This window comes from Peromyscus eremicus, chromosome 12 (assembly GCF_949786415.1).
Source record: "Peromyscus eremicus chromosome 12, PerEre_H2_v1, whole genome shotgun sequence".
Lineage (NCBI taxonomy): Eukaryota > Metazoa > Chordata > Mammalia > Rodentia > Cricetidae > Peromyscus > Peromyscus eremicus.
Window position 1 is genome coordinate 68093099 of NC_081428.1, and position 22735 is coordinate 68115833.

The following is a 22735-nucleotide window of genomic DNA, read 5'->3' on the forward strand; positions in this document are numbered from 1 at the left end:
ACAGGCACATTTCTAAAAATTAGGTTATTTTAAGATTACACTATATTTGTACCTACTTAATATTTTGAAGAACTGTGTTTCCCCAAGAGGCACCAGCATATGACACCTACTTCGTGGATCTGTACAGATAATCCAGCTTGATTTCTTTGTTCAAATTTTATTCATGATCCACAAAGCACTTGTATTGAAGGACCTCTGAAGCGCTTTCTGTAACCACATTTCAAGTCACTATTCAGAGCAAAAGAACCAAGGCCTTCACTAATTCTGTACTTTTTTTTTTATTCATCTGTTATCCATAGTGCCTTTGCCAAAATTGCATCAACCTTTTCTTCATCAATACACAGTGCAAATCTCTGAATATTTCAAGCCTTCCTAATATTTTGTTGAGAGTATTTTTAATTTTTTATTCCTATAAATGGCATTTTGGTCATAAATTTATACTTTTTTTCTCAACTGAAAACAGAATTACTGGATCAGTTACGGAGGACGGCAGGATGAGAACCGGTGAGTCCTCCATTTGGAAAATAAACTACTGTGAGACAAAGTGCTCTGAGGCGGGAGACTGTGCACGAACCTTAACTCCAGTGGATTAGAGAGAGTAACGTAATTACAGCCTCTGAGCTGCACATTAGGAACTGTGTCCTGGCCCCAGCTTTCCCACTCTCTGCTGTATGGTTTAGAGTAATTCTTTTTATCTTTGTGTGTGGATACTTTTCTTTAAATGACGGAGTTGGCCCGGGAGGTCTCCAAATGCTGACTTCCTGTGATTAATCATTGCACAAAGTTGGATGCTATTTTTGTTAACAATTACATTTGGTTTTTAAAATGGCCTTTATCCTTTGAGAATTGCGTACAACGCATTTTGATCATATTCAAAATTTGCTTTCTGGTGGTAAATTTCCTTACTATATTCATTTGAAATCAAAATCTGAAAGTTTTCTGCATAGTTAACTGTGTGTTATTACTGAACTGAAATCAAAAGTAAGAGAACTCATTTTTAATGTAATTGTAGTCCATTCACATGTTTTTAAATAACTCAAGTTTATCGAATGTGTGAGTTGCCTGTTTGTGATCACACAGTCCAGTCGACCTGTTTTCCAATGGAAAGGACTTGTTTTTCAATGGAAGGGACTTGCTTATGATTTTGCCACAATAGACTGGAAGATTCAGGTCGTAGAATTTTGGAATCAATCAGCCCTTGGATGACACAAGATGACTGGGAGAGAATCAAGGACATATAGGCGTGTTTGGTCGTACCCAGTCTGTGTCAGTTAAAAGGCTGTCTGCTCTCACTTGTGTACTTGCAAAGCTTGACACACACTGTGTCTTTCTCCTCAGAGTAGTCAAGAACCAACTATTACATTAGGACATGGTTTGTCTCTACTCGAGCATTATTCAGTGATGCAGTCCATGTTCAAGACACAGTACAATATGGAGAATTATGAAGGTGCACACAATCCTTTTTTCCTGTTGTTTGGGTCAATAGATTGATAATGAAGGGAGTGAAATTATAGCTGCAATTGAATTTAATAACAGCTGCAAAGGTTTAGAGAGGAGCAGCATCCCAGGGAAGCTGAGAGACCCTCACAAAAGCATGGGCATGTCATTTGATTTAGAAAGATAGGTGAATGGTACACAATTCAGAATCAAAGCCTGTGTAGAAACAGGGTTCTTTGCCTTTGGATACCTTTATGTAATGGGAAATTTCAATCTCAACTTTTTTGAATGGACAGGGTGAATGTGGAGGGAGCAGAAGTCCGTGGATTGTCATTGGGGAAGAAGTCACTGCCCAAGATAGGTCGAGACCTAAGAGAAGGTAAGTACCTGCAAGGTTTTATTTCTATGAAGATAGAGGAAGAGGGTATGGCAGGGAATTCCTTAAGTTTTCTTTAATTCCTTTTCACAAGTGGTGTAGGATCTTGCCCTGAGATCACCACTCCCTTTATTCCATTTAACATGAGGATTTTCTTTAATCAGTTTATCTTCTTGAACACTGGACTTAACTCCATTTCACTTCCTAGTGCCCCCTTTTTCCTCAGATTGTACATTTTGTATTTTTCCTTCCTTAGCTTGCTCCTTTTCATTATAAATCTGCACAAGAGTGAACACTAATAACCACAAGACAGAGTTAATACTAGGTTGTTTTGATATTTCCTCTGCTAATGCAATTAATCCAAAACTCTTCACTTTAGCCTCAGGCACATTTTTTTGAATATATTATAAGAACAGTCTCTAGACCACATACTAAAATTCTTCTTCTCTGAAACCTTGAGCCAGGCCCCCACAGTTCAAATCCCCCTCAGCACCACAGTCTCACATGTTCCTGCTATGATGGTCCATTAACCCCCACTTAAAGCATTCAACTGCTTTTCTAATCCACAGTCCCAAAGTCCATGTTCCCTCAAACAAAAGCATGGTCAGGCCTACCCCAGTCCCTGGTACCAACTTCTGTCGTAATTACAGTTGTATTGCTCTGAATAGACACCATGACCATTGCAACTCTTATAAAGGAAAACATTTAATTGGTGCTAACTTAGAGTTCAGAGATTTAGTCCATTATCATAATGGTGGGAAGTATGGTAGCATGCAGGCAGACATGGTGCAGGCAGAGGTAGCTGAGAGTTCTGTATCTCGATCCACAGGTAGCAGGAAGTAAGCTGACTTGAGCTTCTGAAATATCAATACCAACCCCTAGTGACACATTTCCTCTAACAAAGCTACAGCTACTCCAACAAGATCACACCTCCTAATAGTGCCCCTCCCTATGGACCAAACATTCAAACACATGAGGGGCCATACCTATTCAAACCTCCACAGAGATTGAGATGGAAACCATTTTTTCTTTAAGATTAAAAATAAGTCTACAATTATCTGAAATCAACACATAAACACAAGAATGCTTCAGATCTGTATAGCATTGCAAATGTGTTTCCAAATAATCCTCCCATCCTTTGAACTAGACAGGACTATGTAGCCCTCCCCATTTTCAGCTGAGGCTTAGAGAGATCACTAGAATTATTTCTGTTGCCCAGCCAGTTAGTGAGTGCTAGATAGTGTGGGATATGACTACATATCCAAGGATCATGGAGAAGATATAGGTCATGTGGGGTATTAGGTTAGTTCACCTAACATACTTAAATAATTAAGATTTGAGCAGGGCTATGAGTAAAAATAGACTTTATTTTTATTTTTTAAACATGTATGATATGGTAGAAATTTAATACAGGGCCTTCTGCATGTTGGGCAAGCAGCCCAATACTGATCAACAACATCAGCTTGCTGTTTTTCATTAATTTCAGTAGCCGCCCCTTAAGCAACTCCACAGCTACCGGTAGCAGTTCAGCCACACAGGCCAGGCGGGAATTCTGATCCCTCAGACACCAGCTCTATCATGGCTGCTAAAGGGAACTTTACCTAGATCTCTATCCCTCTATAGAACTCAGGATTCAAAGGTTAAGGTGAAATTCTGTTCGCTCAGAGAGTCTGAATAGCAAGAAACTAACCTTTTCTCCTAACTCACAGCTCCCCCAAATAGCACATCCTCCTGCTCAGCCCCCATTTAAGAACCCTAGTTACACGTGGTTCCTCCCTATCACTTCCTATCAGCTAGTTGCTGACTTAGCCTCCTGACTACAGGTTAATTTTAATTTAATCAAACAAATGTACCATGTCTTTAGATCATTAAACAAATATTCTGCAGAATAAACAAATGCAACAAATGTTAAATTAATAGTCCATAATGTCAGCCCTAAAGATACTTCAGACTGATTTTATAGGAGCGTGCAGAGAGCCATTCCAATGGGTAAAACAATTGGAACGAAAGCATGGAGACAAGAGAACAGAATGTTATATGGACATTAGAACAAAATTAGTGGAATTACAGAGTATTGCCAAAAGCAGTTTTCACATGGGGTCAAGCATTGTTATTGTAATAATATACTATTAGCAAGAGTACTGTAGATAATATTTGTAGTACTTCTTAACAGCCATTATTGTTTATATATATATATATAATTTTTAAGCAAATTTACATAACCTTCATTTTAATAGTAGCAGTTTCTCAAGAGGGTATTCTTGAGAATATAGTTACTTCTCCAAAGTCTCACAGGACATCAGTCAAACACTTGAACCCTATAGTCACATTCAGAACCTGATTATTATGTTTTCTCCTATATCTACTGCATTGATTACAAATAGTTCTACCTAAAACATAGCCTAAAGGATAAGCCTTGATGATTAGTCCCAGGACTGGCCTTATCTTAAAGATATCAGAGTCTGAGTTAGGCCTGGTGGCACACACCTTTAACCCCAGAATGCAGGAGGCAGAGGCAGGTGGATCTCTGTGAGTTCAAGGCCAGCCTGGTCTACAAAGGGAGTTCCAGGACAGCAGCTAGGGATGATACATAGAGAAACCTTGTCTCTAAAAACCACAAGTAAGTAGATAGATAGATAGATAGATAGATAGATAGATAGATAGATAGATAGATAGATAGATAGATAGACAGATAGATAGATAATAAATGGTATCTTTGGATTTTGTAAATTTGACACATGTGTTCAAAGAACTCAGAAACATGCTTAGCAGTTTACTATGAAAGTTATCATGCAGGATACAAACAAATAATCAGATGAAGTATATACAGGGCACAGGTCTTCCTGTCCTCTCTCTGCACACTGCCCTCCCAGAACCTCCACTGCAAACGTATTAAATCCGGTGTTAAAGTCTGTTACAGAGCCTGATGTCCACCTCCTCTATCCCCCAAGCTGCAGATTGCAATCTTCAGTCATTCATCTTTCTGGGACTAGACCCATCTGGAGGCTATCTAAGGAATACACCATAAGTCACTTTATTAGCATAGTAAGCTCAGGTCTGATATTTTTACAAAGACTATGAATGATCAAACACACTTCTATGATTCAGGAAACTTCAAGTGTTTTAGTCAAGTTGAACAAGGAACTGGTAACAAAATGCAAATACATTTCTTATTATACCACAGTGGCAATGCCCTCAGACACTCAAATAGGATCCAAATTGAACATAGTGGTAAGCTATAAAATTACCAGGCCCAGAATACTCCTACAGCTTGGCAGAAAGCAGATGCCAAGGGGGGCAAGGCTCCAGGAGGCATGTGCCATAAAATAAAGTCTCTGTCACTTTTCCTGTTGTTTGCAAAGTGTCCATTGTCTCCTTGGGTTAGAGTTTAATAATATTCACCCAGGGCAGACTTCAGCACCAAGATGTCAGTCACCGGGGGCTACTTCCCAAACTAACCCCAGCTTAAGAAACATTCATGGTGGCTCCAGAAGACACCTCTGTCTCTCACCCATTCTTTTAACCCCCAATTTCCAAAGACCAGACTAACTAATGATTCCAGGGTCACTTGGCACAAGGCTGAAATAATGTTGAACTTGGAATCTGAAGGCTTGATTTCAGGATGTGTTTTAACAGGATGCACACTATGAACCATCACTCCGCAATCCCTCTATGCCTTGCTGTTGTTATCTGTGAAGGAAGATGGTCACTATCCAGGAGATGATAAGTGTGATGTCCTTTTAAAACCCCAAAGGGTTGTACTCGTGTCAGAGCTTATTAGCTTGCACCCTGCCCCATGCCTAGGGAGATGTGATATTTGTGGGAATACCGTTGTTCTTGCCGTGAGCCTCAAGGAGAGAGCACAAAGGCACATTTTCCTAGATGATCTTTCCTGTGACCAGGGAGTCAGAGCCAGGCGCATACTTTATGAATGAGAGAAGAATTAAGTTGTTTCACAAAATCTCCCTGCACAGTGGTTGGAAGTTGGCCGCAGCCATTAAACCAGGCCCCAGGAACCACAACCTATTGGACTACATTTTTATTTTGATTTTCACATTTTCCCCTCTCTTGTGTAAGTCATCTTTGGACTGGGTGCATCCTCATGAATGGCAAGTCTCCTTTCTGCCCCTCTTCCTTTCTTTTGTTTGCTTTTTAAGTGTGATAAAATTCTGTTCAAAATTCTATACATTTTATAGCAATTATATTAGCTCATGAAAAGCATATTGGAAATATCAGTTTTTCCAATCTCCTGTATTCTATATATTTAAGACCATGGGGCACCCTGCTTTTATGGTACTGTTTGGACGTTACTTGTCATGTGGCTCAGGGTACTGCCAATATCTCAAAGTCCTCTTCTAAACATACTCCATTAAAGCAAGCTTGCTAATATTGATGCCAGGATCTACTATAGTATTCTAGTACCGCTAACTAATTGAATAATAATAACAGCAACAAATACTCATGCTGAGCTTGGAGGATGGGGATTTTTTTTCCTAAATGTTTTAGCATAGTAGCGTTAAAATTCATGTTTTAAGAATAATCTTATTATAATTAAGTGAATTGCTTCAAAGCAGAAAATAATGAACACTTGGCAAATTACAAACCAATCTAGTTCCCTAGACTCTGTGTTCTCTTTCTGTTTGAATTTCATATTTGCAAATGTTTTTCAGTGAATCTACAGTTATCATGTCTTTCTTGCAAAGGGAGTATTTTTTCATTTCTAAATTCGAGTAAATTTGCAGTTTTCTGAGTTTGAAGGGGTCTACCTGAATTTGACTAGGAATTCTAATTGGTTGCATAGATTGCAGCATCCTTTCCAAACCGTGTGAGGAAGACCTGTGAGGGGGTAGTCACTATTTTCTGCAGGAAGCAAGAAAGCAGTTCAGTTCAACACAGCTAAGAGCAGGTGTTCATTCAGTCTTTGGGAGCCAGTCATTTATTTTAGGTATATTTAAGCACAGCACGATTTGATGAAAATTTCCTGGTGATAATTAACTCAATCCCGTGTGCACTGTAAAGTATACATAAGTCTTGAAGAACATAGTAAGATAAACAAAGATTAGATGTCACTACAGTGAAATTCTTTCTAAAGTACATGTAGCACCTTCCGTAAAGATGGTCTATAGATTGATTACACATGACAATGTCCATAAAGAGAAGGTCTATAAATTAACTGAGGAAAACAAGCTTATGATATGGGTCTGAGGAAGGATCTGGTGTCTTCTCCCACCACACAATAGTGCAAAGGTCACCAGGTTTTTAGCCACACTCCATCCCAGCCTTCTGGACTGATAACAGGTTATGCATTCCCTCCTTTGAAGGAACAGGCCTGTGTGTTTAACATTCCAGGTTCCACTAGTGCTTATCTGTGAGCACAAAGACCTCCATGCTTCCTACAGCAGGGCCAGAACCTGGAGGCAGAAACTGAAGCAGAAGCCATGGAAGAGTGCTGCCTACTAGCCTGCTCACCATGGCTTACTCTGACTGCTCTCTTGTAGCAACCAGGACCACCAGCCCTGGGGCAGCATCGCCCACAGTGAGCTGGACTGTCCCACACCAATCATCAATCCAGAAAAATGCACTAAGGTTTGCACACAGGCCAGTCTGGTGGAAGCGTTTTCTCAATGGAGATTCCCTTTCCCAAAACAATTGTAACTTGTTGGCATAAAACTAGCCAGCAAAACTGGGAAATACTTTCAGTTCAGACAGGTGGCAGAACTCATTTTCTAAAGAATTGATGGGCCATGGATGTGTGTAGCATGAATCTTAACAGTTCTTATTAATAAGATCAAACCCGAGGCCAGTTATTGGGGTGAATGCTGGTAGATCAGAGAGACAGAACAAACCACAGCTAACCTCACCTGGCCAATTCCTCAGCTGGTCCTGTTTCCTCAGACTGAAAGCTTCTGTGTCCTCATCCCAATGGCTCTCAGCTGAACTGCTGCTCGAAATCCTAAACGCTTAACCAGCCAAATGCTGCTAGTTTCTGGTCCTTAACGCCTTATAAACCTTTCTGCTTTCTACCACCACTCCCTGGGATTAAAGGCTGCTTTCTGGGATTAAAGGCGTGAGTCACGCCTTTTCAAAGCCTTGAACTCACAGAGATCCAGAGGGATTTCTGTCTCTGGAATGCTAGGATAAAAGGTGTGTGCTACCACTGCCTAATCTCTATGTTTAATATTGTGGCTTTTCTGTTCTCTGACCCCAGATAAGTTTATTAGGATACACAATATTTTGGGGAACACAATACCACCACAGATGTACAGTTCTGGCTGGTTCTCAGCCAGAGGACGCCCCCTGTTCCTTGCCCCATCAGTACTAATATGAACTATCTTGAAAGCACTCAAAGTAAATCCTTTGCTTCCTTTAAGTTTGGGTTCCTAGGGGGTACCAGGGGTCTTTGGGAAGGACAGAGTTCAGGGTAAGGTATGCCAGGTACTGGTTAGGCTGAGAGACTGGTTGACAGGGTCCGCTTTGATATGTTAATAGGCACCCCAGTTAACAGCTTGTTCCTGGTGTCAAGCTTCCTACTGTGTGATTTATCTTGTATTCCTGTGTAGCTGAAGGTTTTCCTGTGCTCGCCTGGCACCAAGGACCCACAGCTGCTTGTGAAATAATCACTCAGAAACTTATATTAATTAAAACTGTATGGCCTCATGGCTCAGGCTTCTTGCCAGTTAGATCTTACATCTTAAATTAACCCATTTCTATAAATCTATACCGTGCCACATGGCGACTGGCTAACGGGTATCTTTACATCTTGCTTCTTATCACAGTGGCGGCCGGCGATGGCTGGCGAGACTCAGCCTTCCTGTTCCCAGAATTCTCCTCTCTGCTTGTCCCGCCTATACTTCCTGCCTGGCTACTGGCCAATCAGCACTTTATTTATTAACCAATCAGATCAACACATGCACAGCATACACAGCGATATCCACAGCACTCCTGTGTCCCTGTGAGGACTGCACCTCCTGGGCTATCTATTGCAGACTGTCGGGTTTTCTGTGCACCCTCTTAGAGCGCAGAAGCTGCGGGAAAGACACTCTGCTTTGTCCCTCCAGGTGGCCCTCTGCTCTATGAGAACATCACCTTCGTCTACAACTCAGAACAGCTGAACGGGACTCAGCGGGTTCTCCTGGATAATGTCCTGTCCGAAGAACAGTGCCGGGAACTCCACAGCGTGGCCAGTGTGAGCACTGGAGAAGGGGACCCCTCAGTGCTAGCCCAGCTTGAGCCTGGAGCCAGTGGCCTAGAGGAGAAAAGCCCCTTGGCCAGTCTGTCCTCAGCCTCACGGGCAGTGCCCTGGAAGAGGGCAGCCCCTGCCCCAGAGTGTCCTGAGCCTGGAGGGCAGCGTTAGGGAACTAGAATTTCACTCAGGCGGGAGACAGTAACCATGGAGGAGGCGCTTTCATAGCTTTTGGCTTGCAGTGATCTGAAACTCCCACTGGCTTAGTTCTTAGGAAGGAAGCCATCAGCATGTGTCCTGCCTACCGTAGAAGTCGCTGGAGAAACCCCTCTATTTTAACCAGTGATTGGCCAATATATGAACAATTTGTATTAAATGTCTATTTTTTAAAAAAAGTAGTATTTTATAATGAAGACAGAAAGATACTCGTACTAGTTAGAACTGGCATATGTGAACTCTGGGATTGAATGGTGCTGAGTGTTGATTTGGTTTCTCAGACTCTGGAAGCCAAAGCAGAAAGGCAGCCCTGGTGGATTGTTATTGTCACTAACAGATCAATTGAATGCATTTTGTCCTCAGGGAATCATGCTGGTTGGTGATGGATACCGAGGAAAAACGTCACCCCATACCCCCAATGAAAAGTTTGAAGGGGCAACCGTCTTGAAAGCACTCAAAGTAAATCCTTTGTTCCCTTTCAGTTTAGGTTCTTAGGGGGTGGCAGGGGCCTTTGGGAAGGGAGGATTCAGGATGAAGCCTTGAGAAGGGAGCAAGTGTGAAATGGAAACTCAGTTGGTGCTTTTGTCCTCCCTTTCGGCTGCTGAGGGTGATTCTCAGCACACAGCACACGCTCTGCCTCTGAACTACACCCCCAGCCACTGCTGTGGCTGATAATACCTTCATTCCTGCATCTGTTTCCCAAGCTTCATGTTTCCTAAGTTTGGATCTCACCAAAAAACTATACAAGCACTATCCTCAAGGAGCACATGAGCTAATGAGGAAAACATTCCCAAATCAGTAGTTCTTCTCTTCTCAAGAAGTATCATTAGAGGAGAATGAATGATATGTTATAGGAGAAGGGGGAGAGAGAGCAGCTAGCTTTTTACCTGGCCTCTGCCAGCAGGAAGGACTCTCTCAGCGGCCCACTGTTCTCGCTGAACCTGCAAGCACATGGCATTTATTATTCCTTTTCATCAGTACAGAGATGGTCAATGGGCATTCTCTTCATGAACCCTAGAGCCTGTTTGTCTCAAGCCCTCCAGTCAACCCCGTGGTCTCTAAAGCCCTTGGCGTTTTGTTTTTCCAGTTTGGTTATGAAGGCCGGGTGCCACTGAAGAGTGCTCGCCTCTTCTATGACGTCAGTGAGAAGGCTCGGAAGATTGTGGAATCCTATTTCATGCTGAACTCAACCCTGTATTTTTCCTATACACACATGGTCTGCAGAACAGCCCTGTCTGGTAGGTTTCCAGAACCTGAACTTGTCCCCTTCTTCCCAGAATGCCACAGGCAAGAAAACACAGCACGGCCAAGCTCTGTTAGGTTCCAGAGTGATAATTTATGAGAATGCCAGATTTCTAAAACAATGGAAAGTTACTTTTTATTTTTCTCCCTTTTGTCTCTGAAAGTTCTGTAAGACCCTTGTTCTGTACGTTTTCTCTCTTCAAGTCCATTTCTCACAGTTGCTAAGCTATGCAGGAAAAAAAAAAAACTTCTTCTCTGCTGTGTGTTTTAGGGACCCAGGAAGCTGGAAAGTCCAATTACATGCACAAGCACAGAGTGGAGGTGTAGACAAAAAGGGGCGGGCTCACTGAAGAGCATTCTGAGGCAGGCGCCCCTCACTCCTGCTGGTTGTCTAGTTTTGTTTGTTTTTTTTTTTTTTTTCTCTCCCATTCACCTGAAGGAGGGTAGAAAGAAATATATGTTAGAGCACTTTACACTTGGGGAGAGTGAGTCAAAATCTTTGGTTTCCGTCTCCTTTTCCTCCTTGGGAATTGCCACCCCACATGAAACTCAACCCATAACATGCATGGGATTTACCCAGGTGTAGGCATTCCATCTTTTATACTTGAAAAGACAAGGCGTGGTTTGGCCCAAGTTTGCTACCCAGTTGTGTTCAGGAGTCTCTTGACTGGTGTGCTCCATATTGCTGCACTGCCTCTGTCTCCCCACGGTTGCAGAGGACTGAAGAAGCCTGTCCTAGTGTGCTCTCGGCTGTTGTACAGTGTGGTGTTTCTGCTCTCCTTCTCCGTCCTGCTCTCACCCTGGTCTCTTCTTCCGGCAGGGCAGCAGGATAGAAGAAACGACCTCAGCCATCCCATTCATGCGGACAACTGCCTCTTGGATCCGGAAGCTAATGAGTGCTGGAAGGAGCCTCCTGCGTACACTTTCCGGGACTATAGGTAGGGCTGCTCCTAATGAAGCTTTTGTAGAAAGCAGGAAGCTGCGTGTTCATCCCTGTGAAGTAGAGGTCTTTAGTAGGAGTCACCTGGAGCAGGAGCCGTGGCCAGACGAGCTGTCTCATTTTTATCTCAAGCATCACGTGCAGATTGCCTCCTTTGAAATAGACAACTTGCTTTATAAATCAGTGTGTTTCACTAAGGCCTATCATTGTGCATGTGTTTCCCACAAGGGCATGGTCTCCCAATGCACATAGCACTTTATCACATATATGTGTATATTGTTCACACTCTCCCAGAACTATGTCTGCGTTTTTTCCATTAAGGAAATAGAAACTCAATAGAGAATACTGTTGTATAGTATGAGGAGATGTGTTAGTACATTAAGAGAAGATCTCCTAGCATGCAACAATGTATCTGAGTATGTAGTCACTATGTTTAATAACATGTCAGTTGTTGCTTTCTATATTTTATTTAAAACATTTAGAGAGCAGCCCCTATCTGCATGGCCCGGGTAGGTCACAAGGAATTCATTAACGAAGCTGAGGAAAGAAAAACCCATCCTTTGGGGTTACTTTTCTATGTGGGAGGAGGAGCGTCATAAGCAGCGTGGATGAGCTTAGAGGGCTGTATGAAATAAAGCCTGAGTAGGCATTTACAATATAAAGTGAGTTTGAAATGAAAGTAAATCCTTATGTAAATGGAATTGATAAGCATCAAGAGTATAACCCAGGCTATCCTTGAGATTTATTTCAAGGGTTTGGAGAGTCAATGTCAAAGGCAATTTACCATTCAGGCTGCTCCATTTGTCACTAGTTTTCAATATTTTCCAGTGATGCTGTTGAGGACTATATTGGCATTTGAATGGGTCCCTCCTTTCCTTATAGTGCGCTCCTGTATATGAATGACGACTTTGAAGGGGGGGAGTTCATCTTCACTGAAATGGATGCTAAAACTGTGACTGTAAGTAAGCCGCTGCCTGAAAAGTTATTTGGGATTTTTACTTCAATATTACCACCTTCCCAACATCTTGCAGGTTGTTGAATTTCAAATACATCTGAGTTCAAGAATTCAAGAAATAAAGAGGACCCCAGTGACTTATAGATAATAAAAATGTTAAGCATAAGTGACTGTTCCAGTCCATTTTAAAGATGAGCAAATTGAGAAAGGGTTTTAAGGATTTGATCACAATCATATAAATAATGTTAGACTTGGAATCAAAGCCTAGAGCAGTGGTTCTCAACCTTCCTAATACTGTGAACTTTATGTACAGTTCCTCGTGTTGTGGTGACACCCCCCCAATAAAATTATGTCCTTGCTACATCATAACTATAATTTTACTGTAGCAGGAATCTTAAAAGGTCTAATTAATAAAAAAAACCCTGAAGCCAGGTATTGGGGTGATGCTAGAAGATCAGAGAAGCAGAACAAGCCACAGCTAACCTCACCTCACCAATTCTTCAGCTGATCCTGTTTCCTCAAACTGGAAGCCTCTGAGTCCTCATCCAAAATGGATCTCAGCTGAACTGCTGCTCCAAAGCCTAAAAGCTTAACCAGCCTAGTTCCTGGTTTTCATGCCTTATATACCTTTCTGCTTTCTGCCCTCACTTCTTGAGATTAAAGGCTCACTTCCTGGGATTAAAGGCGTGAGTCACCATGTGGCTTTAAACTCACAGAGATCGGATGGATCTCTGCCTCCCAAGTGATAGGATTAAAGGCGTGTGTGCCACCATTTTCTGGCCTTTATATCTAGTGGCTGTTAACTCCAGATAAGTTTCTTAGGGTGCACAATATTTTGGGGAACATAATACCTCCACATTTTGCTTCTGTTATGAATCCATATAATATTTACCTATGACACTCAGAGGGGTCATGCCCCATGGCTTGAGAATGGCGGGCTTAGGTTCTGGGTCTCTGTCAAGTACTCTGATGGGACCTTCAAATATCAGATCCTAAGTCACTCAGGTCCAGGACAAATCAATTGCTTCAAGTAGCCAGTGGGCTTAGATTGAGCATGAACCTCCAAATGTGTGTGCATACAAATTGGTATATACAATTAAGTATAAGCCATGAACTTTCACCTCCAAATGGATATTTATACCCATAAATATTTAAATCAAAAGTCACAGCCGACCATTTTATTCATAAGCAAGCCAGTGCCTTCAGAAACCAACTTCCTTAACACTTACAGACGATAGAGTTAGACTCTTTTGATCTTTAAGCCGAAGATCAAACACACTATAACAACACTAAATCTCAAATGAAGAACTTGCAAATTATAAATTGTTTATGAGGTATCTTTCTTCCTGAAACATCTAAGTGGTCGGGACATGTACATGATGAACTTCAAAGTGTTGGCATTACATAAGCAATTTTCAAAATTCTTCCCATATTTTATGCATTCAATCTTCGCTTGCACATAGTTTTCAGTACTAAAATGCACATGGTCATTCAGGGAACATTATATATCCTGAGCTATATATCATTGGCTTAAAGGGATTATTATGAGGATTCTGGGGTAGTGAATAGAAACATGGTTATAATTTAAAATAGTTCATGAAATTAAGTACAATGATGTCTGTTTAAACAGACATGTTGCCTCGCTTTTGTTTGAAAAGAAAAAGATTTCAGTAAGTTGTTTGAGGTTTCCTACACTGGGAAAAACAAACCAAGATTAATGATCTAGACTGGAGTTTAAATTCCTCTAAAGGATTCTAATATTTAGAAGATCTATGTGCAGAAAACATTTTATTTCCAAGCTCTGAAAACATGGAAACTAAAGAAGAAAAATGGTCACTTCTTAAATAGTTAGGGAAGTGGGGAGGGGGGAAAATCAGATGGTTGAAGATTCCTTTTCCTATACTCCATCTAGTGGCCAAATGTGGAAGTGCCGGGTGATTGATGGTCCAGAGACTGGCTTTCTTTGCTACTGCTTCTATGTGTGAAAGCGGAGGATATTCTCATTTCATAGTTCTACAGTTCTAATTACTGAAGCATCCCACAAAACCCAGAATCTACTTCCCACCAAGAAGTGAATGAAAAAATGTTAAGCTTTTAATGGAGAAGTTCAGTAGTATTTCATGATTGTTCATATAGCAGAGTTTTAGGGCTTTTGTGGATGATTAAAATGATCAGGTAGGAATTCTTAAAAATGAGGAATTCCCGTTCCCCTCTTTTTCTATAACAAACTTCATCCAATCTCAGGAGAAGTGGCAGGTTTCCTTTTTCCTTCCCACACTGGATACTGAAGGACACAGAGTGTGGTTCCCAACTCCCACACCAGGTGGCTCACAACTGTCTCTAACACCAGCTTCAGGGGGCCCATGCCCTTTTCTTGTCTCCAGGGACACCTGCGCACATGTGCATGACGGACGCACCACACACACACACACACACACACACACACACACACACAGGTTCTTAGTTTCGATTTTGCCTGTTTCAGGCTTCCTACACACAGTCACAGGACCAGAGTAAATCTATGTAGCATCCAAAGACTTTAGAAAAAAATTCAAACATGTTCCTGAGAAGGTTAGAAAGAGAGAGCCTCATAGCTGTAGAATGCATTTGTCTTTCCTACCCACAATGGCCGGGGCTGCCATTGTTCACTGGCTGCACTTGTCCAAGCCCAATGGGATGAATAAGCTTTCATCATTTCCTAAAGGATCCAAAATGGTCTCTCCTCCTACCACATACCTTTTACGACACAGGACCAGGGCCTCCAACACTCAGTTGCCCGTGCTTGTTCAGCCCGAGGAGACTCTTGTTGACTCTGCACTGTAGTCCTGTGCCCCCCACAGTGTGTGTTCCCTCACTATGTACACTATACACAGTGTGTGCCAGAAAGTCACTGGACGGCTGAGCAGTGTGCGCACTTGGAATTGTTGTATCAGTAATTCCAAATCTCTGGAGCTGTGAGTAGGTCACCCCAAGGGCTGGTGTGTTCTCATCACTGGAGATGGCCAAGTGATGCCTGTATGTCGCCTGGACAGGAATAATGCAAAGGAAATGAATTCAAATCTTCATGTTATGACAACTGAATAAACCATAGGGGTACAGTTGGTGAACTAGAAAGGTGTATAACCAGATAACTGCGACCTAAAATTTCTGTGGAACCCCCCTCCTAGTCTGGTTCCTTCTAATTTCACAGATATTAAAATGCACAGCCACCTTAAGCATCAATGAACTGGTAGTACCAAAAGCTGTAGTAGTGCATCAAAGTGGAAGGTTTGTGTTCTTGGATGGGCATGTTATCACCAGAGCACATGCCATGTAATTCCTATGTGCATGGGATGTGCCACGCATGTTGCTTAAGTGGTGTTATTATATAAGGTAAATTATTTTGAAACTATTTACATTTTACCGGTTAAAAAAAAATAAGACAATCTATGTTTTTTTCAGTGCTAAGATCCCATCATTCTTTGTGTCAAAATTGAACCCAAATAAATAATCACACAGAAGGAATGATAAAGGGACACGTGGTGTAGGAACTGAAAGTCTAATTTTCATTTTGTTGTCAGGCCTCTATCAAACCAAAGTGTGGGCGAATGATCAGCTTCTCATCTGGCGGAGAGAACCCTCATGGGGTGAAGGCGGTCACCAAAGGCCAGCGCTGCGCCGTGGCGCTGTGGTTCACCCTAGACCCTCTTTACAGAGAACTGGTGAGTTCACAGTCGCCCAAAAGGTGGCCCTGCTCCCTGGCCTGACCTCTCTCTGAAAAGTCCTGTGGATTGTTCCTAAGCCTGTAGTGACTTCTGCAGTGGGATCGGTGGAGAAGAGGGTTGGGACAGTAGCTCCTACCCAGCTGAGTTCTAACCAGGAAGACATTTGCGAAAATAGGGCACCATTAGTGCACAACATTGGCTGTCAGGACAGATGCCGAGTCTTGAGCTCACTAACATACCGTACCATTGGCCGCCAAGGACTTTCTCCCGGTCATTAAAAAGATTAGATCATCAAAACGTCACTAACTAGTGTGTGGGGAGGGATAAAGGGACCTGGACGATCACTATTATTTGTTACATTATAAAGCCGAATGCTCTTTTAGCATATTGTATTCGAATATTATATTTGAAGTGGTCGGGACACTTACTGTTTTCCATCTGTCAAGAGCCCAGAAAGGTCAGACCGGCAGACAGAGTAGAAACCCCTGAGAGAAGACAGGCAGGCTCCCTTGAGTTCAGTGGGATTGTCAGTTTACAGACAGCAACCAGAGTTCCATCCAAGGTCAAGAGATGGACTGCAGTGGTCTCTAAAGGAGAACCTGAGGCCAACAGCAGAAGTCTGTTGATACCTCTGAGGTCCACTCAAGACCTGGGTGCGGATGGAGAGGTGAAATTCTATTTTTCCCCTTTAAAGACTTTTCTCTGGTTGTTGTTGAGACAGGCCCTCTCATTGTAGAATGGGCTATCTTGGAACCAACTCCCTCTGTAGACCAGGCTAGCTTCCAACTCACAGAGATTCTCCTGCCTCTACTTTCCAAGTGCTGGAATTCAAGGCGTGCACTAAACCCAGTTACAGATTTACGTAGTTTTTGATAATGTGTCTATGTGTGAGTATGTACCTGTGTGAGTACAGGTGATGTTCTGATGAGGAGGACACTTAGCTATCTGGAGGAAGAGTGAGCCACCAGACATGGCAATTGAGGACTGAACACCAGTCCTCTGCTAGATTATATTTTTATACTTAATATTTTTGAGACAGGATTTCTCTGTGTAGTTTTGCACCTTTCCTGGAACTCACTTTGTAGCGCAGGCTGGCCTCGAACTCACAGAGATCTGCCTGCCTCTGCCTCCTGAGTGCTGGGATTAAAGGCATGCACCACCACCGCCTGGCTTGAGCCCTAAGTATCCTAATCAGGGTCATCTCCCAGCATCTCTGAAATTCCGGTCTTAAAATGATGCCGTATTTTTCCCTTTAAATTTGTAAACTGAGTCCAGTTTCAGCAGCAGCAGTTTAGAAATAGCCCCCTTTCCATAATCAGAAAGGGCGTTTCTTTTTTCCCACACTCTCGAAGCACTTTCTTCGCTGCCTAGGTAGGGCTTTAGGGTGAAGAGGTGAACAGAAGTCCAGACTACAAGGAGCAGGGAGGTCCCGCAGCTAGGGAAAGAGTTCACAGTGGAAGCACCTGGAGTGAGGCAGTAAGGACCACTTGAGTTACCTCAGACACAAAGACGATGACAGCCTGGCACAGAAAGGCAAGGACAGCGCTGGTGGAGAGAACCCAGCAGAGCCCGGAAACCTTCCAGGGGCACTCGGCTGCCTCCTTCACCTGTAGTTTCTCTTTCCTTGAAGTTTTAATCTACAAAATGCCACCACCACTCCCCCATCTATCTTAAGGTCCAGACAACAAATTGTGGAAAAATCAGCCCCATTTTTAGTATTAATTTGATATCATTTGATATCCATCATGCCCTCGCAATGCATTGTAGCATTTTATTAAAATAGTTAATGCAAACAAAGTTCTCTGCTCCTTCCTACTCAGGGTGCTTCAACACCAGTATTCTTGCCTCTTGGAAAAGTCCTCAGAAACTTCTCCACTCTGCAGGCTGTAGCGGCATCTAGTGGTCTCTGTAGGTTATGACAAGAGCCCCTTAGCGTTGCTAATGGCAAATTTTCTCCTCTGTCTGTAAGAACACTTAATGCCTGACTTCTACCTTCAGATGTTCAGATCTAATTATGTAGGGAACCAGCTCAGTACCACGGGTTTATAACTCCCCAGATGGTTCTAATATGTAACAAAGGTTATAAATCTCTGGTTTAAACCCCTACTTAGACTGGATCCCTGAGCAAAGAGAGCCTGTCCAAGAAATAGTGAGTAGCAGATTGTGTGTGTGTGTGTGTGTGTGTGTGTGTGTGTGTGTGTGTGTGTGTATTACTGAATGGGTGGTGGTGGCCCATGCTTTTAATCCCAGCACTTGTGAGGCAGAGGTAGAGACAGATCTCTGAGTTCAAGGTCATCCTGATCTACAGAGTGAGTTCCAGGAAAGCCAGGTCTACACAGAGAAATCCTGTCTCAAAAGACCAAACAAGAAAACAAACAAACAATAAATAAATAGATAGATAATAAAAATAAATAAAAGATACTCCTGATCTTCAAGAAGTTTCAGTCATATACACACATAAAATGTTCGGTGCCTTGTAGGCATCTGTCCCAGCACTGGGGTCCCCTGCCTCTCTTTAAGAGAAGCACATGCTGATCATTTCTCACAGCCATCAAATGTGAAAGCTTCCCATGTGCGTCAGCTGGCGAAGCACTGCGTTTTCAGGGGTAACTATGTAGTCTTCCGTGGCTCCTTTAGTTGCCCATGTGTGACAGCCTGATTAACTCTGAGCTCCTGCACGGAAAGAGCTTTGTTTTCAAATCAGCATATGGTTATTCTTCTAATTTAGTGTGCTGGAAACTGGACGAGGGACTGCCACTGGGGAATAGAAATTGGATGGGGCATAACCTCTGCTTTCGTGGAACGTTCAAGTCAAACCAGAGAGATGGTAACAGGGACTCAAGTTATTAAAACACGAGGCACGTTGTGGAAGAATTGTCTGCAGTAGATGATGACTTAGGGCCACAAAGAGTCAGGGAAGGTTTAATTTGGGGGGCAGTGTTGGAAATAAGCTTTAGAAGATGGACTCCTCTAGGGAGATTCGTTTTTTAGGCCTTCATCCACATAAATAGTTCTTCTTTATATTAGTGGAGCCCTTGGCAGGAGGTAGTAGCTTTTTCTTTTCTTTTTTTTTTTTTTTCCGAGACAGGATTTCTCTGTGTAGTTTTGTGTCTTTCCTGGAACTCACTCTGTAGCGCAGGCTGACCTCGAACTCACAGAGATCCAACTGCCTCTGCCTCCCGAGTGCTGGGATTAAAGGCATGCACCACCACCACCTGGCGCTTTTTTTTTTTAAAGATTTATTTATTATGTATACAGCATTCTGCCTATACATATAATTATAGATGGTTATAAGCTACCATGTGGTTGCTGGGAATTGAACTCATGACCTCTGGAAGAGGAGCCAGTGCTCTTAACCTCTGAGCCATCTCTCCAGCCCCCGAGGTCGTAGCTTTTACTGGCATTGGAAATATGTCAGTGGTCAAGAAAATGAGATTCTCCACTCTCCTGGACCTACATTCTAAAAGAAGAAAAAAACAGACAAGAAATAAGCAAAAAAGAAAGAAAGGAAGGAAGGAAGGAAGAAAAAAAAGTAAATGATCAGAAGACTTTTTTTTCCAACAGCAATAAGTGATACGTAGAAAACAGGCTAAAATAACTGACTTGATGGTAGACAAACTAGGAGGGATCTCCAAACATGTGCCATGCAAGCCGCAACCCGAGTGGCAGGAAGAGCCAGCAAACAGGAACATGGCGGGGGAGTGGCGGAGAGTGTGGGGGGGAGTATTCCAGGTAGAGGACTACCTGCAAAAGACCAGAGAGAAGAAGAGGTGTGGAGAAGGGTCATCAAGAAACAAAGACGGGCGGGGGAAAACTCTGTGTCAGAGCACATACCTTGCCTGTGTGGGCCCCTGGGTCCAATTCCTGGTACCAAGAAAACAAACAAAAAAAACACAGCCCCCAAAGAAGCTAGAAGGAAAGGTTTTATAAAAGATAAGAGCTGGATGGAGGTGAGGCTAAAAAGGAGGCCGGGACCACATTTTATATTTCTTTTTTCTTTTTTTTTTTTTTTTTTTTTGGTTTTTCGAGACAGGGTTTCTCTGTGTAGCTTTGCGCCTTTCCTGGAACTCACTTGGTAGTCCAGGCTGGCCTCGAACTCACAGAGATCCGCCTGGCTCTGCCTCCCGAGTGCTGGGATTAAAGGCGTGCGCCACCACCGCCCGGCTCACATTTTATATTTCATATTAAGATACGTGGCTTATGCCGGGCGGTGGTGGCGCACGCCTTTAATCCCAGCACTCGGGAGGCAGAGCCAGGCGGATCTCTGTGAGTTCGAGGCCAGCCTGGGCTACCAAGTGAGTTCCAGGAAAGGCGCAAAGCTACACAGAGAAACCCTGTCTCAAAAAAAAAAAAAAAAAAAAAAAAGATACGTGGCTTTTATTCTGGCTGCCAGGAAGCCATTGCGCTCACCCTCTACCCTCTACACCGGGGTAAGCTCCCCCAATCCCTGGAAAGAAAAGATGACTTCAGCCAACATGTGGACTTAGATTAGATGAATAACCCAGGTAACTGAGGTGGAAGGTTGCCTGTGAAGTTTGGAGGAAGACCCGCTGGCCCTATGCTGCACTGGTGTGAAGTGAAGGAAATGCAGGCTATACTGGAAGCACCCAGGGGAGCGTTTTGCCCAGATTCGAGCTGGGAAACTATTTTGAGAAGGAACACTTAGAGACTTTGAGGTAATCTGGAGTCGCAGTATAAGGTGAGCAGAGAGGCAGGACGCAATATGACTGGAAAAGACAGAAAGGCGTGGATTTTAAAAAAAAAAAAAATCCTGACAGCCCACCGAGGAAACAGAACCTGCAACCAACTGGAGTTGTGAGCCCCACATAGGACAGTGTTGCAGTTCAGTGTGAGGGAGAATGTCCACAAGGAGCTTGAGTGAGGAGTGAAACTTGTTTGGAACCTTCTAGAACACTTATTGAGAAGGATCTGAAGGAGTTACTCTTAAGATGTAGCACTTAGCTATTTAGGGGACATTTCACAGTGTCTAGATACATTTTTAGTTCTCACAAAGTGGGGGACATCTTGTATACCAGGGATGTTAACATCTACAGTACACAGGAAACTCCTCTACACACACACACACACACACACACACACACACACACACACACACACCAAAATGTCAGTAACGCCATGGCTGAGAAACTCTGGCCCAAAATAAGCCAATAGCCATGCTCCATGATGGGGACAGAAACAAGACACAGAAAAGCCAGGGCCAAAGGTGTATCCAGTGGAGAGGACCAGGGCCTGGGCCGAGCTTTTCAGGCAAATGCTGAGCCACAGTAGGCTTTTCTGAGAAATAGAAGTCTTATAGAAGAGCATGACAGGGCGAGGGGAGAAAATGGCAAGCTCAGTCTAAACGCTGAGTTGAGTGGGAGATGGTGGTGGGACCGCGAGACAGGAAGGGTAGAAAGCCGATCATCGGATGAGGCTCCATCAGGAGATCTTAGGACACAGGGATGTATGGAGAATGCACCAGTTTGGATGAAGTAGGCTTTTCCCTGACTGCGCACAGATGGCTGGCTGGAAGTGTTGGGGAAGCATCTGCTGCCGGGCCTGGTTATTACGCCTATCCCAGAAATGTGTCAATTGTCTTTTTGCAGGAGCGGATACAGGCTGATGAAGTGATTGCCATCTTGGATCAAGAGCAGCGCGGGAAGCATGGACTGAATATTAACCCCAGAGATGAGCTATAGAAAAGAGAGTGTTCTATCGACTATTTATTTAAATTGTTAATCTTATAAGAACCTTTTTATTTTTGTACAGAGCCATGGTTATAAATTAACAGGATACAACGAGTCGCTGGATTCCCCTTCTGTTCCTAACTCGGCTGGCTTTGTCTTCCTCGTGCCCTTGGTTGTCTTCAGTTCATCATTCAGAACCCAGTCACACCTCCAAACACACATCACACACACTCTGCACACTACACAGCCACACAGGTAAACATATAACACCGATATACTACAGAAACACACATATGCCACTCACATATCATAGAAATTTCCGAACATGACACACATGCATATACCAAACACACCCAAACACATACCACCCAGATAGACAATCTCTCTCTCTCTCTATCTCTCTCTCTCTCTCTCTCTCACACACACACACACACCACACACACACACACACACAGTACATACGTACACAATTAATTTGCCGCACATTCAGAATCTCAACACAATACGCTGGTTCTCAGCAACCCCACAGCTAGAGTGTGCCCTAGGTCTAAAGTTAGTATGTGAATTGGTCTCAGGCCTCTGGCTTGCTGCCTTTCCCTGTGGCCTCTCATGGTGCTGATGGCTGATACAGACTCTTCACAGCAAGCTTGACTTGGGTCAGAGGAGCCCCCGACACAGTCTGCATGGCCCTAAGAATCACAAGCAGCAGCATCTTTTAGACTCAAGGAAGCCACCACTGGAATAAGGACTGTGACCCAGGGCCCTCCTGCCAGGGCCTCTGTGGACCATGAAGACTGGTATTATCACCTGAAGTTTTGATTGCCCTCCAAAGTGCTCTGTAAGAGGCAGCCTCCAACTTGTCCTTAAACAGTCACATGGAGGTTCCAGCAGCACAGGTTCATCCCAGTGATGTTGGAAGAACATCTTTAATCCCCCTGCCTCAGGCGCTATTGCTGGGCTGCTGGAGAGGGGCTGCTGCTGGTGGAAAAGTGGGA

At 43.2% G+C, this 22735-nt stretch overlaps 1 protein-coding gene across 1 annotated transcript in view; it reads left to right on the forward strand.

The window, feature by feature from the left end:
• The window catches only part of P3h2 (prolyl 3-hydroxylase 2), a 35108-nt gene extending 12966 nt beyond the window's left edge, over positions 1-22142 (forward strand). The window contains exons 6-14 of the mRNA XM_059277270.1: positions 464-504; positions 1734-1816; positions 8872-8999; positions 9576-9671; positions 10300-10450; positions 11275-11392; positions 12277-12352; positions 15910-16050; positions 21660-22142. Of these exons, the coding sequence (XP_059133253.1) occupies positions 464-504; positions 1734-1816; positions 8872-8999; positions 9576-9671; positions 10300-10450; positions 11275-11392; positions 12277-12352; positions 15910-16050; positions 21660-21752 (927 nt within the window). The 3' untranslated portion in view covers positions 21753-22142. The remainder of the gene's footprint in view (positions 1-463; positions 505-1733; positions 1817-8871; positions 9000-9575; positions 9672-10299; positions 10451-11274; positions 11393-12276; positions 12353-15909; positions 16051-21659) is intronic.
• The last annotated feature ends 593 nt before the right edge of the window (positions 22143-22735 follow it).